Raw genomic sequence first — 17,607 nt, 5'->3', positions numbered from 1 at the left:
GACCAATAGAGTTAGAGAAAGCCGATGGTTAACAACGCACAGGTCTGGAGTCAGAAAGATGGGGATTCAAACCCCAGCTCTCCACTTACTAATATGACTCTGGCAAGTTACTTAACTTTGAGCTCAGTTTGCTCATCTAAAAAACAAATATAATACTAATTCTTAGCTTACAAGAATATTGTGAGGCTTAACTGAAAAAACACTTAGCTCAGGGCTTAGCACAAAGTGAGGGCTTAATTTATAATGGCCCTCCAACCCCCCAAAAGTGGCATACCTAGAGAATGGACTACGTTAAGACTCAAGATTCTCAGTTCAGTGTTCTAATTTGTCAGAACTTCTTAGCCCCAAGGCAAGAATTTTGTGCTTAAATAAGTCTTCTAGTAAGATCCCCAAGACATGTGGAGTGAAGGCTCAGGGGTGCTGGTCACCCCAGAACAAGGCTGCATGGTCTGGCCTGGGATAGCAGGCTTCTGCTCAGGTAGGCTCTTGCCCTAGGGAGAGTGATCCCCAGACCAATTTTAGATTCTGCTTAGGGAATGCTTGCATGCTGGGGAGAGGTGGAGGTTAGTCTGATGTTTTGTGCAGAAGGACTGTTCTTGCATTTGATACAGAGAGAAAGACCCCCAAACTGGAATCTAAAAACCTGGATTTTAGTTTTGCCTCTGTTGCTAAGAATCTGGGTGATCTTGTGTAGGTCACCTTTCTGGGCTTCAGCTGTCTTATACATAAAACAGAGTAATAAACAACTCCACTGCCCAAAGACTGTAGGTTGGACCAGTTTTCTAAAGTCCTTTCTAGCTATAAAATCAGGAGAAGATTCCTGACCTTGCATGATGGAGTCCACCCTTTCTCTGAGGGGCCCTGGCCCCGCTGCAGAGTCCCAACTCCACAGCCTCCCGCCTTGCTTGACTGCACTCTCACGCACCTTGAACCGTAAAGCATGAGAATTCCTGATTTGTTACTAAAGTCTGTTGATGCCACGGTCCTTTCCAGGTTGAGGGTGGGGGAGGGTGGGGGTGGGCATCCAGCTGGTAGCAGTAGCCTTTGACACAGGAAACCAGACTGTGGTATCAAAGAGTGATGGCCGACTGGGACAACCCCAGAGGCACCTGCTCCGAAACTTCTGCCCCACCTTGGAGCCTAGAAAGCTTTCTGGAGGCTGAGAGCAGGAGAGGGATAGAACCCCAGGAAGAGACTCCGAAGGACAAAACCTCACGGTTGACCTTCGTCACTTGTATTCCATTTATCTCCTGCTCCCCTAGAGACAAGAACACAGGATAACGAGAAGGAAAGATGAGTTCAAGCAGCTGCTGGCTTTTAGCTTCGTCACCTCGGGACCATGCAAGCGACCCAGGTGCATGCTGAGCCCGTCTCCACCTGAAACTTTTGTGGCTCTAATTCCAATTCCCACGTCTTCCCTTGATGTACCCTCTGACCCTGAGCAAGTCTATAATCTCTCTGCATTTCAGTATCACCATATGCAACAGAGCACAGAACTACCCCAACCCTTCCTGTTGATTCGAAATGTTATGGGACTAATGAGCTAATAGAAACCAAGGGACTCTGGGCCCGTGGAGAAAAGCACGGTCATAGCACAGGAAGGCCAGTGATAACACTAGTGAGAGTCACAGTGGTAGTGAGAGGAGTAATAACAGCAATGGCTGCCTTTTACGAAGCACCTACTACCATGTTTCCCCGAAAACAAGACCTAGCTGGACAATCAGCTCTCATGCGTCTTTTGGAGCAAAAATTAATATAAGACCCAGTATTATATTATGTCATGTCATGTCATGTCATGTCATGTCATGTCATATCATATCATATCATATCATATCATATCATATCATATCAGACCCGGTCTTATAGTAAAATAAGACCGGGTCTTAAATTAATTTTTGTTCCAAAAGACGCATGAGAGCTGATTGTCCGGGTAGGTCTTATTTTCGGGGAAACACAGTATGTATCAGGCTCTGTATCAGGTACCTTACATCCCCTGTGTCTTACACGCATAACAATCTCTCAAGGTAGCATTATGTACCAGTTGAGGAAACTGAGGTCCTCCCAAGGTCACACAGTTAACCTGACGCAGAGCGTGCAGCACTGAGACATTACGGTTGCCTTCAGAGGATGCACAGGGCACAGGATGGCCTTGTTTTAGTTAGTTCTGCAAAGCTCCAAGAGCAAACCACCACTTCCCCAGCCTCGCCCTGGGGAGGGGTGAGTACATATTGTTTGGTGATATGGGACATGGAAAGCTCTCACTGGTGACTAATGCAGCTGGTGCCAATGTCCAGCGGGATTAGATTAGTTCAGCTCAGCTGGTCTAGGCTTCCAAGTATTTTGTCCCATGACTCAGGGCTGGGGGCAGGAGGCAGGATTCTCTTCCTCCATCGGACCTTGCAAACATGTCACTAAAAAGGAGGCTGATACGACCGTTCCCCTCCCCCAGAGAGCCAGAGTGGAGTGGGCTTGGGGGAGAAGCCTCAAAAATGTTAGTGATAATCATGGAAGCACTTTTGTGCCAAGCACTAGACTAAGTGCTTGATTTCACTTAGTCCTTATAATTCCACACAAAGTATTCATTACTACCCACTCTACAGAAGAAAAACATTGAGGCTCACAAGTCAAGCAGCAATAGTAATATTTAAGTGCATATATGTTTAAATAGTAATATTTAAGTTCATGTAAAGCTTGGTACCAATTATTTCAGTATGCGCTACTTTTTCCATCAGCACTAATTAATTCTACATATACTATATTGCGCTTACTTATTCTGTCTGTTTGTTTTTGTCTGTCTTCCCACATTAAGATGTAATCTTCATTAGGGCAGGCAATTTTGACAGTTTTGGTCACTACTATATACCCAGCAAATGGCCCATCGGAGGTATTCAATACATTTTTGTTTGATAATGGATGATTTCATTTAATCCTCATTACAATCTCATGCGGCAGGTATGATCATGGTCCTCATTTTCACCTGAGGAAACTGCGGCTCAGAGATCACGCAGCGAGTAGGCTGGAGTCCGGAGGGCATCCCGTAAGCTTATATACTATTCATTAAACAAATCTGTTCCTACCGGAAGGCAAAGGACTAGACCAGCTGGTCTTTGGAGGTCCCGTCCAACACTGAGATATATGTCCCTGCTCCATATCCACAGGCAGGCAAGGCTCAAAGGCCTAAATGCTATGCATCTACATGGTTGGTGTTTTCCTAAAGATGGGAGATCTGTAACATGGGTACCTTGGCCTCCTGGAAATTCTGCACAGCCTATTTGGGTAATCTGGATTCTATGAGCTCTACCCCTCTCTCTGACCCCATCCCCAAAACACAGTTCCCTATGTTTTACCCGTCCTGTGAGAAAGCCCTGAGCTTGGGGACATTTTGTAAATATGACTCCTTCCCTGTGCCAACCAAATGCTGCCTTTCCCAGCTTTCAGAAGACTAGTTCTCCAGACCCAAGAGGCCTATAAAACAACAAAACAAATAGTGAGTTTGGCGGCAGGAACCTGGGCGCAGAGCCAGACTCATTCCTAGGGCGATAGTGGTGAGCTCTGAGCTACCACCATCCTCTCCAGGGAAGGGGAAGAGGGTGTCTGCTCCCTGCTCCCCCAGCCCCAGCACTGCTGAGATGCCTGGGGAGTCAGGGCATCGGATCAGTAGTCACAGATCCCAGAAGAGCCATGAGGTCTCCTAGACTTGGACCCCCCGCCCTGGCTGTTTACTCAATCCAGGGTTCACACTGAGACGAGTGAATCATTTCCACTCAGAGAAATGAGTGGCTATTGTTTGGAAGGGTTGGCACAGAGAGAAAGGCATGTTTCCCAGCATTTCATCCAACTTAGCCTTCTGTCCGCCAAGACAACTCCACCCCATGAGGGAGACAAGTCACAGGTTAGGAACTTCTGTGTGTGTTTTGGGAGGAAGTATAATCGCCAATGCCAACATTGCCAATGGAGGGGTCATATAACCTTGGGCAAGATACTTAGTATGTCTGTAGCTCAATTTTGCATATCTGTAAAATAGGGCAGAGACACAAGAGGTGATCACCACACTTCGTTGAAGTATTTGTGGAAGATGGAAAGGACCATGGAAAGGTGTCTTGTAAGTAATCAGTGTTATCAAATAACTGAGTAGTAACCCCGGGGCCTGGGAGACTTACTACTGCTGTGCTCTCCGGGGATTCTTTTCAGGGCCTAAGCTGCAACTGCAAGAAGCTCCCAGCTTTCCTGGCTTTGCTTAGTAAACTCTTGGTGAGATTGCAAAGAGAATAGAATTGGGATGTCAGAGCTTCCTGTGGGTTGCGGACTGGAGACCTTGGGTTCGTATGTCCTTCGGGAAAGGCAGAAAGAATTTTCCTCAGAAACTTTACAAGTATTTCAGCGGCTGGCTACTAAATAATGGGGAAAAAGGTGGTGCCAAAAGAGGCCAGGGCCCTCCCCAGAACATGAAAAGGGCTGTCTCTGTCTGTGCATTTGCAAAAACGTCCAGGAGTCATAAACAGAGGGCTGGCAGCACAGAGGGGAGCAGTGGTTACCTGGGCTTTGTACCTGCCTCCCTGCTGAACACAAGCCTGCCTCTGATCCCAGTGAGGCAGACAGTTGTCCAGGCCATTCTAGATCTCCAAGCAACAGCGTGAATGCAGTCCCCCTCTCCCACCCCATTCAGCATTTCTGAGACTACCACCCACCCGCTTCCAAACGTTGCTAACCAGAAGACAAACTCTTTTCCCATCACCTATCAGCAGTTTTCTTGTTTCCTTGACGCCTCATCCCACCACCACCCAAGCCCTCCTGTCTCCTCCTCCCCCTCCAACCTGTCTAACACATCGTAACTTCCTTCCTTTGCAAACCAGCCACATTAAAGGGGTTACTCTTGGTGCCTGATCTATTCCAATCAGTGCAAATGGGTGTCTGGCATACAGAAGGTACCCAACACATTTGAGATCATTTTAATGAGCACCTAATGTGTGACATAAATACGAAAAAGGGGGTCCCTGACCTCTAGGATCTGTCAATCTAAAGATAAGTGGACACATTTGCAGCTGCTCCCTTGTCAGCAGCAAAACTACATGCCATGAGGGGCCTTAGGAAGGCACTACTCACAGCGCTTGAAGGCACAGGGTGAAGGACACGTCACCAGCCCTTGAGCAGCAGGCAAGGTTTCCAATGGGAGAAAGAAGAGCCAACGCTTCCTGCTGCTGTGTAAGGCCCCAGAGCCGAGGGGTCAGAGGAGGCCGCAGGGACGTGGAGCCAGGACTGAGGCAGCAATTTTGGCAGCTGCACATGGAGAGAAGGAAACTGAGGGATGTTGCCCCAAATCTTGAGACAGTCCTTCCTCTCCTGTCCTGGTGGCTTCTGGCTTCTCAGCTTGGCCCTGTCCCTCCTGTGCCCCCAGGAGGCTTATAGTTGACTGGCCTCCTGAACTCCTCCTTTCAGCATGGGAAGTTGAATTAAATAAATGAGTTTGCAGTTCTTGTTGCCACTACTCTTCCTCCATCTGCTTTGGTATCTCTTCTCTGGACTCCCACAGCCTGCTCTGAGCCAGGAGGCATGTCATCATGTCAACCCAGCCCCAGAACACCCTGCTGTCCCTCCCCGAGCTCCTGCCCCAGGCTTGCCTGCCTTCATCACCTTGGCCAAGCCTGGCCCTGTCTGTGCCACGCACCTCTTTCTTGACCCTGAGGGGCTTCCGCCACACTCTGAGGGCAAGCTGGAATGCAGGCATGCCCTCAAAGCCCATACCCAGGGTGCCCTGGCTTCCCTGTCCCTTCTCCACTCTGCCACAGCCTGCCCTCCCTTACCACTCATTCCTACCAAAGGAGTCAGAGAAAGAACAACGGCAAAATTGAACATGTCATGTGGTCAGTGCAGCAGCCCCATCGACAGCGTCCCTGACCTGTGGTCATCCTGTCCCTGCTTGAGTATTTCCAGTGACTGAGAGCTCACTCCCTCTTGAGTCAAGGCTTTCCATTATGGGACAGTTTGACTGCAAGAAACTTCTTCCTTATATTAAGTGGAAAGCTAATCTACTGTCACTCCTACCCATGGGCTTTATTCAGCCCTCTGGGGCTACACTGAATAAATCTAATTCATCTTTCACAGCTTAGAGGCTAAACATGCAGATTGTGAAACCAGACAGTCAAGGTTCAAATCCTGACTCTGCCATGTGGCCTTGGACACATTTCTCTATCTTTCTTGGCCTCTATTTCCTCCCCCTGTAGAATGCAGGTGATAATAGCACCTACTTCATGGAGTTATATAAAGATTAAGTGAGTTAATAGACATAAAACTCTTAGAATAACACCTGACACAGTGCTTGGTAAATTACAGTTACCTGAAGAAAGCGGTTTTGTCTCCTCCTTTGCTCTTTTAACCTTGGCTTAACATCCTTTTAAATACACTCTTCATGCAGCATGATTCCCACATCCTTCCAGGTCTTGTTTATGTCATGTTTTGGCTTAACGCCCTCTTACAATGTCTCCAATGGGGACCCACTTGTCACGTCCTGGAAATTGTCCTTCTGTTAGTGTGGTGAAGACTAACTAACTTCGCTAGAGCTGTATCACACAATCTTGTAGTGAGCGAAAACCCCAAGCTCCTGCTCACTTGCTCCTCTTAGCGTTCGATCCTTATGGCACTTTGTCCCCACCTTCTACCGCACCCGGTCCTCCGGGCCCCTCCATGCACTCTAGAACCTCTTTGCACATGCTTCATATCTACTCAGGGTGGCACCCAAGGTCTAGAATGCCCTTCTCTCACACCTCAGCTCATCCATTTATCTGACTCGTTCAGCCTTTAAGCAGTACCTGGTAACCGTCCTCCCTGATAAAGACTTCCAGATGCATTGCTCTACTGCAGCTGGTTTCTCTGGGATTGTTCCATCCCTATGGTGAATCTTTGCCTGTATTCTTATCACTGGTCATGCACCGACCCTTAGCCGATGCCAATATTACACATCTCACATCTTGGTTTTGAGGTCCTGCCCCTCTCTGCCTGTTCCTCTGCATGTCTGTGGTTCAGAGGCAGTGGCTTCACCTGTGATATTCTCCCCATGTCTAGCTGGGAAGAGTATAGGAGCAAGTATGTGACACAGAGCATAATCACACGTCATGGTCAAGCACTACTCATGAGTCTCTGCTTCCTCTAAGTGTCCCACTCAGGGACATCCTGTTCCGACGGGCTGCAGTGGATGAGGGCTGGACAGTCTGACAGACGCCTGGTCAGGCAGGGAAAAAGTGGGGCCTTCTGACAGCCTGCTTCCCTCCCCTCTCCCAACTCTTAGTTGTTGTTTTTTTCTTTATTTTCCTTCCTGTGTTGAAAGAGCTATGGGATCTGGACCATGGTAGGGTTTCCTAGGGACATTCCATAAATTCCTCATGGGCGTTTCTCTGGATAGTGATGGGTGGATAAATAAGAGGCCAGAAGGAGCTGGGGTGTGAGTACCAGGTGCCTCAGAAGAGTGTGGGCAGAAAGGAAGGGCGAGTTGCATGGAGGAGAAGGAGGGGTACTATGAGCTTATAGAAACGGTCAAAAAAAGGTGAAGCAAATAGTGAGAAGGAATAGCCAACTTGCAGGATGGAACAAGCTGCAGACAGGCTCGCCCCCGGTCTTGACCTTGAACCCACTGACTTGCCTCCACAGCGACTTGTCTGCCAGGGTTCAGAGAACTTAGCTTTGCTTGGAAAGATGCCCTAAGCAGCCCCCTGTGCTGTGCAAGATGCACAGAGATATGGGGACGGTCAAGACAAGGGTCCCTTTGAATCTGGCTGGGCTGTTCTTCCTTTAATCCGTCCTCATCCACCCATTTAGCAAAGATTAATGCCGTAACTCAGATCTGGGACCGAAGATAGTAGAGGCACCGGCCCCTGGCTGAACTCTGCAGCATGCCTGGACCCGAAAATTGTTCTCAGCCTCCATTTCTGGGCTCTGTGGCTGCTTCATTAAGTAAAAATGGTGCTAAGTTGGGTGTCAGGGCAAGAAGCAACTTGTCCTAGTGTCTATGCTTGGACAAGTCACTTTTCTTCCCTGGGCCTCAGTTTCCCTGCTGAATAATTAGAGTATTGGGCAGATGATCTCTACGTTTCCTTAGAGAATAGTCTTATTTTTCAAAACACGATAGGGGCCTATCCCATGTGTGATCACACAGTAAAAGGATTAGGTAGGAAGAAGGAAAAAATGTAAGTATGACCTCTGCCTTTAATAAAACTTTCAAGAGAATAAGGGAGACAGAATCAAATGAATGATCCAGATCATACCACTGGCCCTAGAAAGCCTTTGTGCAATTTAGAAAAAGGTGGTTTCTATGGGCAGACAGGTTCGTAAGAGGAGCCCCTCTGTGTGGATGTGTATACCCGAGGGTACATGGCTTGACAGGAAAAGCTGAGGCTAGATTTCAATGTCGACAGGCCCCTTGGCCCATTGTCTCTGTGCCAGGTGCTGTCTACCCAAATGTACAGGTAAGCCAGCTGAGCAGGGAAGTAGCCAGCCTCAGGGTTCCAAGTTGAACCCTGTCCTGGTGGAATACGCCACGTTTAAATGTTAGTGGAACCTCATACGGCAGCTCCTTTCCTCCCCCATTTTGGGAAAGCAAACGCAAGGACCACACTCATGCTTTCTGCCAAGTGGGTACAAGCCCAGCCAGGGTCCAGTCCCAGACAGAGTAGAGGGCACAGGACAGAAACAGGTAGGCACCTCTCCAGAGAGTGAGAAAAGGGTTAAAGGGCCTTAGTCTCCTGAGAACCAGAAGAGATCTGGATGGTACAGCACTTCCACATAAACCCAGACCAGTTTTTCTCACCTCCCCTGGCAGCAGCTCAGAACAAGCAGAACACGGAAATTCTTCCTCAGCCTCCCTCCCTGCCACCCTCCTTCCACATCCCAAACATCTCTCCCAGGCTCTAAGTGGATTAGGAGGAAAGAGCTACAGGGGTGATGTCAGCATCAGGGGTGAGATGCGGTAAGACCTTGCATGTACCTTGAGCTACAGATGGAGGGACTGGGGGAAGGTGGCAGGAAGGTAAGCTTGGGAAAAGGGGATGAGCTGGGACCGGAAAGAATGTGGCCTGCTGTAATCCCACATAATGAAGCAGACTGTGCTCGTCTCCACACTGTAAGCACTAGACAAGCAGACACAAGCTGCTGGCTTCAGCCTGCCACACAAGAGACAGCCCGTGCCATCCAGTGGGCAGAGGTGCCCAGGGCAGGCACAGGATAAGTAGTCTATTTCCTCCTGGCAGCTCAGGTCTTGGAGGGTGGGAGTAGAGAGGTAGGGAAGAGTCTGTGATTGCAGGAAAAGGAAAGAGAGGAGAATGGCATCTCACCCAGGCACCATGTGCCATGAGAGAGCAGCCCCACCATTTGCCTGTGTTCTTAGAATGGAGACCCATAATCTGTTTCATCCAGCTGCTTTCAACTCAACGAAGGCTTTGACCAGTATAATCAACTCCCCAAGCCGTGGGGAGGAATTTGTCAGTTCTACTTGACTTGGAGATGAAGAGTGAAGTATTCTTCTTCCTTAGGAAGATGCACCTTCCTAATTCCTTGAAGTTTGGGCAACATTGAAACATGTTTGCATTCCCTAGGCACTTGTCAACTAACGGCTAGGGGAAGCTGCTAGAAGATAAGCACATATGAACCCTTATCTACTCCCCTATCTGACATCTTCCATCAAGAAAATTAAGAGTTGCCAGTAGTTAAATGTCCCAAAACAGCTACCTTCCAGAAGGGGCTCCTCGCTGAGGAGCTGAATGGCACTGGGGTGTGTGGGCTCACAGACTCTTACCTTTTTCAGCTTGCCACTCTTAGTCCCCACAAAAACCACACTGTAGCCATTGTACACGTACGAGGCCACTGAGGTCATGCGGTCCCGGCTGGTGGTGTACAGGGTCAGGCCCTCCACTGGAGTGGAGCCTCCAAGAGGTTGGTTGATGTCCAGGCCACAGAAGTCGTCATCTATGGGGACCGGCTGAAGGAAAGGGAGGGAATGAGGGTGAATAGCAGCAGAGACACGGCAGTCACTCTACACTAGCCCGCCCCCAAGCACCAGCCCCAGAACAGCAGGCTTCAGAGAGGTACAGTTATGCGGAGCCAGGTCTTTACACATGCTATCAACAACAATACCTCACCAACTGACCCACGAATCCCATAATGACTCCTGTGAAACCAGAGAGAGGAACACACAGCCTGTTTCATTCACCTGTGGTCACCTATTCGCTGTTTTCCCAAGAGGCCCAGGGGTAATTTGTAAAGCTGATTGCTTAAACTAATTTTCTGGTCATTTTAATGTCCCTGTGGACCATGCCATTCTGTGTAAGTCTTTCTATTTAGACGGTGGAGAATTAGTCTAGAGGTAACATCCCAGGATTTCTAGTGGCCTGGAGAAGATTTCTTATTTGTTTCTTAGGCTGCAAGGACTCCCTTTGGGCCTCCCTTGGGGCCTCAAGAATTTTAAGCCAGTCAACTAGTCACCACATCCTATACTGGGGATAAATTGATCCCCCCAAAATATAAGGTTCTGTTCAATATTAGGATAAGGTTCATCCTAATATTGAACAGAAAAGTTACTTAACCTCCAGACACCTCCATGTGTCCTACTACCTGGGTACCTTTCTGCGAGGATTATTGAGGAGCAAATGAAACAATGCAGGCAAAAGAGTTTTAAGTTGCGCAACGATTTCCAGTATTGTACATGTTCAGGAAGAAAGAAATGAAGGAAAATTCTGGAGGTGATGTCCTTCCTGTTACTAGATTTTTGAAAGGAGTAGTGATGTACCTCTGTAAAGCGGGATCTTTCAGGAGAGACTGGGGAAACTTCGAAAGATCACCTTAAACAAATGAAAAAATAGCTGGACAGAAAGTAGGAAGACCTGAATTTTAGCCTCTGCCCTACACCTAAGTGGTTGTATAAACTTGGGCCAATGACATCCTCTTTGGAGATGTTAAAAGAGAATGCTAAATTGATTATTTCTAAGATCTCATCCAGTCAAAAAAAAAAAAAAAAAAAAAAAAAAAAAAAAAAAGGGCCGGCCCAGTGGCTCAGGTGGTTGGAGCTCCATGCTCCTAACTCTGAAGGTTGCCAGTTCAATTCCTCGAGTCCCACAAGGGATGGTGGGCAGCGCCTCCTGCAATTAAGATTGAACATGGCACCTCGAGCTGAGCTGCCGCTGAGCTCCCAGATGGCTCAGTTGGTTGGAGTGCGTCCTCTCAACCACAAGGTTGCCGGTTCAACTCCTGCAAGGGGTGGTGGGCTGCGCCCCCTGCAACTAACAACGGCAACTGGACCTGGAGCTGAGCTCTGCCCTCCAGAACTAAGACTGAAAGGACAACAACTTGACTTGGAAAAAAATAAGTCCTGGAAGTACACACTGTTCCCCAGTAAAGTCCTGTTCCCCTTCCCCAATAAAATCTTTAAAACCAAACAAAGCAAAACAAAACAAAACAACAACAAAAAAACATTGAAAAGACTGTATGCTTCCTGAGGACAGGGGCTGCCACAGGGTTGGTGTTCTCTGTACAGTTTCTATCCTGGGGCTGGCCCATGAAGGGTCCTCTGAAATGCCCTAGTTGACTGCATGACATGGAAGACGGTGGGCAAAGGCTGCAGACTGACTTTGAGCCAGAAAGAGCCCTGAGTCCTGTGGAAACTATTCCTTCTGGGTCTGGGAAGGCATCCCAGAGGAGGAAGGAAATGACTATCATGGGAAGCATTGGGGAGAACTCACAACCTGTTCCCTTCACTTCCTCCTCTCACCCTGACCAGAGATGAACAGCCTGGATCATCACTCACTGACAGACTCATTTTCTTGGAACAATTGGTTTATAAGCTAGGGCATGTGGTTATTAAATAAGGGACTTCCCTTCCATTCCCTTCTAAGGTCCAAAGGAAACAGAGACTCATATCTTGGGATTCCTTGGTGTTTTGTATGCTCTTGCTACCGGCAGAAATGGTGGTGCTGCCCGTGTGTGTGTGTGTGTGTGTGTGTGTGTGTGTGTGTCTATTTTAAGAAAGGGAACTAACTCTTAGGCTAAGGATGACCTTAAACTCTGGAATAAATAAATGGAGCCCCACCTAGTAGAAGGGATAAGCTTCTTAGGAAGGGAGTAAAGTCAGGACATGAGGAATGACTATACACTTCTGCACTCAGTGACATCACATTGGTAGCTTGAAATCAGTTATGGTGGGAGTATTTACACCATGGGAATTGGCAAACACTTCTAATAAAGGCTCCCACCACCCCTATTGCCTGCATAGAGTCAGTTGTTTAATACATACCAGTTCATCCCTAAAGCCAATGTGGAAATTTCTTGCTCCCTAGAAAGGCAGGTCAGAGGAATCAGCTACAACTTGTTGCATTTTCTGCTCATCTTTCTCATCCCTACTCCTTAGGCAGTAGGTGCCCTGGTAAGACACAGGAGAGATCCACTTCTGTCTTTATGACTATCCAGCCCTGTGACCTTGATGGCTCATGTACCTTCACTGAGCCTCTGTTTTCTCATCTTTCAAGTGAAAGGACTGGGCCAGGTAATCATTAAGCTCCCTTTTGGCTCTGAAAGTCCTTGATTTCACAGCTTCAGTTACTTTCCCACTTTCTCCTGGGGCTGGTAAGGTTGTAGACAAAGGCACAGGCATAACCCAAGCAAGCTTCTGGGAAATAATGACAGAAGCAAAATCTGCTGGTGATTGTGAATTTCTCTACATCCCTCCTGACTATAGACTCTAGACTATGCGGAAAATTGTTTATTCTGAGCCCAAGCCCCTGGGATTGCTGGCATGTCTCTGTTTCCTAAGTTGTCATAATTCCCAAACACCTGATGCTCTTTATCTTTTGCTCAAATGGTGAGATCTTGAAATAAGGCTTTCCTTAAAGTGGACATGACTAGACAGAAGTACCTTGGACGGAGAAGTTATATGGGCTGAAATGAATTCAAATCCTTGCTTTATCCTTAATAGTTGTGTGGATTTAAACAATTTAGTCTTTGTGAGCCTTTGTTTTTCCATCTGTCAAATGGGGATGGTAATCCTTGTTTCATAGGGTCATTTTGAGGGTTAAGTGAGATAAAACTTAAATTACCCAGAACAGCCTTTAATACAGAGCTGCTTTTCAATGAATGATAATCCCCTTCCTCCTCCCTTTTCTGGGGACAGACCTTCTACCCTTCATCTGAGAGTTCCATGTTAGTCCAGAGATCATGTTAAACTTAAGCCCTGGGACTATAGCTTCTCTCACTAATCCTAACCCCCTCTAAAGCCACCAAGTGTTTCTGGGTCCCTAAGTCTGGGGCTCCTTGGATTATAACGTGCCCCTCCTATTACAGCCTCCGTCCTTACTGCTGTAAAGGCTGCATCAGAAGAGTGATGCTGGAAGCCTGGGATAAAGGTGGGGGATGATGGTGAGGGTCGTTTTCTCTGAGGCCCTGGTCCTGCCTGCTGTAACCTCTCTCCCAGTGCCTTTGCTGCTCTTTGGTCACTAGCCCAGGCTTGTCTCTCTGCGAGCCACTGGAGCCAGAGAAGGGTGTAGGCTTCCTCTTCCCTGGTTCAGAGCAGGCAGGAATCAGCAGTTTCCTCCTGACAAGGCCCCCTCTGGGCAACCAGGCAGGACTCTGCAAGAGGGTTAACCCTTTCATTTCCTCGCCACTTCTCCTGACTGGTTAGGGCCATAGGTTATAGAATTTTAGTGCCATAAAGATTTGAAGATTATCGCCAAATAATTAGTTCAACCTCCTAATATTACAAAAGTGAAATAACAGCAAATAGCTGGTTCTTTATTGTTATGACTAATATTAATAATTATAGCTGCCATTTATTGAATGCTTATTATGTGTCGGGTATTGTGCTAAGCATTTTACACACATTTTCTATTTGATCTTCATAATAACCATAAAAGAGGGTACTATTATCTCTATTTAAAGATGAAAAAATTACAGCTCAGAGCAGGTCCAAAGTCACACAGTTTTAAGTGGTAGAACTGATTTTTAAATATAAATCTGTTGGACTTCAAAGCCTATTGTCTTAACTTTAACCACTCTCCTATCATACCAAGCAAATGATGGTGGGAACAGTATAGACCAGGAATAATCTGTTTTCTTGCTTTAAGAAGTGGTTTTGGTCCCAATGGCAGGCACCTTCAATTTAGGGTCCTTGGAAGGCAGCCATATGGGCCCTTTGGTCTCAGATTTTCCCCCAAGCTGCAGATCCAGAGTCCACAGCACTTTGCACAGAAATCTATCTTAGCACTTGTCACATGGCATAACAGTTAACTAATAATGGTAAGCCCAACATGCTAGGCATGGTGCTAGTCTTGACATGTATTATTTCATCTGGTCATCCCATGACGTAGGCATTATGATTCTCGTTTCTCAGATGATAGCAGATGATAACGTAGAGAGGGATGTTAAGTTGCTTCTGAAGCCAAGAATCAGCACAGATAGAATTTGAACTGTGGGCTTTGCTCTGCACCCCAAACTCCGAGCCATTTTATTACATTGCTGGCTATTTCTCTCTCTCTCGCGCTTGCTCTCTCCCTCTGCTTCTCCTTATGAGATATGTGAGAGGGATAATTGTGTCTTTTTACGTTTGTATCCCTAGAGCCTGGTACAGTGCTGGGCACTTGGAATATCTTCAATTCCCCTTTTTTTAAATGGATGGAAGGATGTGTGATGGATGGATTGAGGGAAGTGTAAATGGATGGAAGGATGGATGGATGGATGGATGGAAGGAAGGATGGATGGATGGATGGATGGATGGATGGATGGATGGATGGATGGAGGAGTGGATCATGGTGACCACTTAGATGGTAGGAACTTGACCCTCTGACAGGACAGTCCTGATTTCCTTGTCTCTGGTGTCCCCTAGTCTGGATCCTGAGCTCCTCTTCCTGTGCCCAGACACCTGATATATTTCCCCAGTTTTCAATCTACCAGTCGAGCTCAACTTCCTTTCCTCGCCTCTGACACAGATCCCCCTGCCTACTCAACCCCTTCACTTGGCTTCACAAGGCCCTACGTGGGCATGGTCTGGTCTCTGTGACCTCTGACCAGCCAAATCTCCGGCCACTCTCTCTCCCACATGTGCTGATCCAGCAGCAGTGGTCTCCTTGCTATTCCTCACACACTCCAGGCATGCTCTGAATTCTTTACACCTGCTGCTCCCTCTTTCTGGAATTTTTTCTCCAGATACTCATATGGCTCACTTCCTTCCTTTCCTCAATCTTTGCTCAAAGATGACTTTTTCAATGAGTCAATCCCGTTGGGTCCTGCCTCTTCCCTTTTCCTGCTTTATTTTTCCCTAGAGCAGTTATCACCATTTGACAGACTCCATGTTTCATGTATTTATTTGTCTTGCCTCACTAATGAAAGCTCCATGAGTGCAGGGAGCTTTGCTGTATGGTTCACCGTTGAAGCAAACAGTGCCTACAACAGTGCCTGGTGTGATAGGCACTCGAGGTACACACACACACACACACACACACACGCGCGCACACACACACACACAGTTAACCAGTTGACCCTGGAACAACATGGATTTGAACTGCACAGGTATACTTACTCATATATATATTTTAATAAATGCTGTAAATATGTTTTCTCTTCCTTATGATTTTCTTAATAACATTTGTTTTCCTCTAGCTTACTTTCTTGTAAGAATACAGTATATGCTACATATAACGTACAAAATACATGTTAATTGACTGTTTATGTTATCAGAAGGCTTCCAGTCAACAGTAGGCTATTAATTAAGATTTGGGGGGGGTCAAAAGTTATGCACCGATTTTTGACTGTGCTGGTTGTCATCGCGCCTAATGCGTGTTGTTCAAGGGTCACTGGATTCGGAATGGCTCAATGGTTGCATCAGCAAACATGCTCTGCGTGTCTGGTACACGTCAGACTCTGGTTACTGGCCACCACCTGGTAAGGTGAACCTGCAAACCTCTCTCATTTCAAGCCCGGGTGGTCCAGGAGCAGGGTGTGCACCGGGGCCCAGGGAGGACAGCCGGAGCTTGGACTCCGGATCAGGAGTTGAGTGGGGTGAGCCCTCCTTACCGCCTTGGTGCACTGGACGTCCTTCCCCAGCAGCCAGTTGAGCTCCAGGTTGCCTTCGCCCTGGTAGCAGGACTGCAGACGCTCCTTTATCTGCAAGTTGATGGCTCGGATGGGGAAGGCACAGAGTGCAGAGTCATCGGGCGGATGGTGATACTGCTTCTGCCCTTTGGAGAAGATGGCAAAGAGCACGTCATCCTGGCTGCTGATATTGAAAGCCTGGGCCAGGGAGTCTCCGGGCTTGGCCAGGTAAGCAGCCTGCAGGAGACGGTATTCCACCCCAGCGCGAGTGCAGCCGAAGGGCAGGGACACATACGAGTGAAACTTGGGGTCGTCCTTGCAGAGACGCACGATGCGGGAGGTGTAGAAGAGGTCTCCAGCTGAGTTGATGGCCACACCCTCCGGGGTCTCAGGTTGGACGGTGAGGAAGTAGACGAAGCCTCCACTGGCGAAACCATAAATGTAGAAGATATCAAAGTGGGAGACCAGGGCCAGCGTGTCAGAGGGGATCTTGATGAGGGAAGAGACAAAGTCACTGTGTAGCTCGTAGTCGAGCATGGCTGAAGACTCAGGGTCCCGGGGCAGCTTCCTGCTGGACAGAGTCGGGAAGTAATCTTGCTTTCCGTCCACGGCGGTGCCAATGAAGAGCTTGCCATCCTGCCCCTCGGAGCGCACAATCACCCCATACATCGTCCCTGTCTTGTTGACACTGGACAGGTAATGTTCCTTCTTGTGGGACGGCTCCACTAGGATGAAGAGGTCATCCAGCCGCAGCAGCTTGCAGACCCCCTGGTAGAGGCTCCCGCAGGCCAGCAGGCGGTTCTCGGGATAGTCAATGATGAGCAGCTTGTTCACGTTGTTGGTGAGGGTGAGCACCTCGCTGCAGGGCTGCACGATGAGGGGCGGGTAACAAGACTTGTTGTCCTCTTCCGGGCCTGTCTTGTGAGCCACTTGGATAGTCAGGTTGCCCGTCAGCTTGTACACTCGATTGATGGCCCCCACGTACACCGCCCCTGTCCCTCGGTGGACGGTCAAGTGGTTGAAGGTCCAGTCACGGTTTTCAGAGTGGAAGGTGCTGAACTGAGGCATGCCGGTTACTGGGGGTGCCAGCAGCACCCAGACCACTGAGAGCAGGACCACCGACCAGCTATCAACCTCAGTGGCCCGTGGCCAGGGCCTCCTCTGTTCCATGCTGAGAGGGGCGAGGATGAGGAGGCAGATCTTCTGCGCGCTCAACGCCACCTTCCTGGGTTGGCCCTCACATGGTTCTGGAAAACACAAGGCAGGGTGGTCAGACGGAAAATAAGTCCTGAGACGAGTGACCCGTATGGCTTGACCCAGGGTCCCAGCCCTGGCTAGCTCGGAGAGTCTTTTCCTTCTGCATGCCGGATTTTCTATTTTTAACATACTGTCTCCCTCTTTGAGTTGTTCAGGGAATCCTATTATCTATTTTGGTCTCCAGCCTTTACGCTGTAAAATCCTTTCTTTTACTTTACAAAGCATCTCTATTTCTGTGCTCTTAAGACACCGTTTTTATCTCTCCGAGAGATTAAAAGACTGTTTAAGTTCACT

General features: G+C 48.0%; 1 protein-coding gene across 1 annotated transcript in view; it reads right to left on the bottom strand.

Annotated features, from left to right (window-relative positions):
• PLXNA2 (plexin A2) overlaps positions 1-17,607 on the bottom strand; it is a 205,191-nt gene that overhangs the window by 162,872 nt on the left and 24,712 nt on the right. The window contains exons 2-3 of the mRNA XM_019713816.2: positions 16,039-17,303; positions 9,782-9,964 (exon numbers count right to left, since the gene is read on the bottom strand). Of these exons, the coding sequence (XP_019569375.2) occupies positions 9,782-9,964; positions 16,039-17,226 (1,371 nt within the window). The 5' untranslated portion in view covers positions 17,227-17,303. The remainder of the gene's footprint in view (positions 1-9,781; positions 9,965-16,038; positions 17,304-17,607) is intronic.

The sequence above is a fragment of the Rhinolophus sinicus genome, linkage group LG17, assembly GCF_036562045.2.
Source record: "Rhinolophus sinicus isolate RSC01 linkage group LG17, ASM3656204v1, whole genome shotgun sequence".
Taxonomy (NCBI): Eukaryota; Metazoa; Chordata; class Mammalia; order Chiroptera; family Rhinolophidae; genus Rhinolophus; species Rhinolophus sinicus.
The sequence above is the reverse complement of the archived record's forward strand: the minus strand, read 5'-3'. Positions and strand labels throughout refer to the sequence as shown.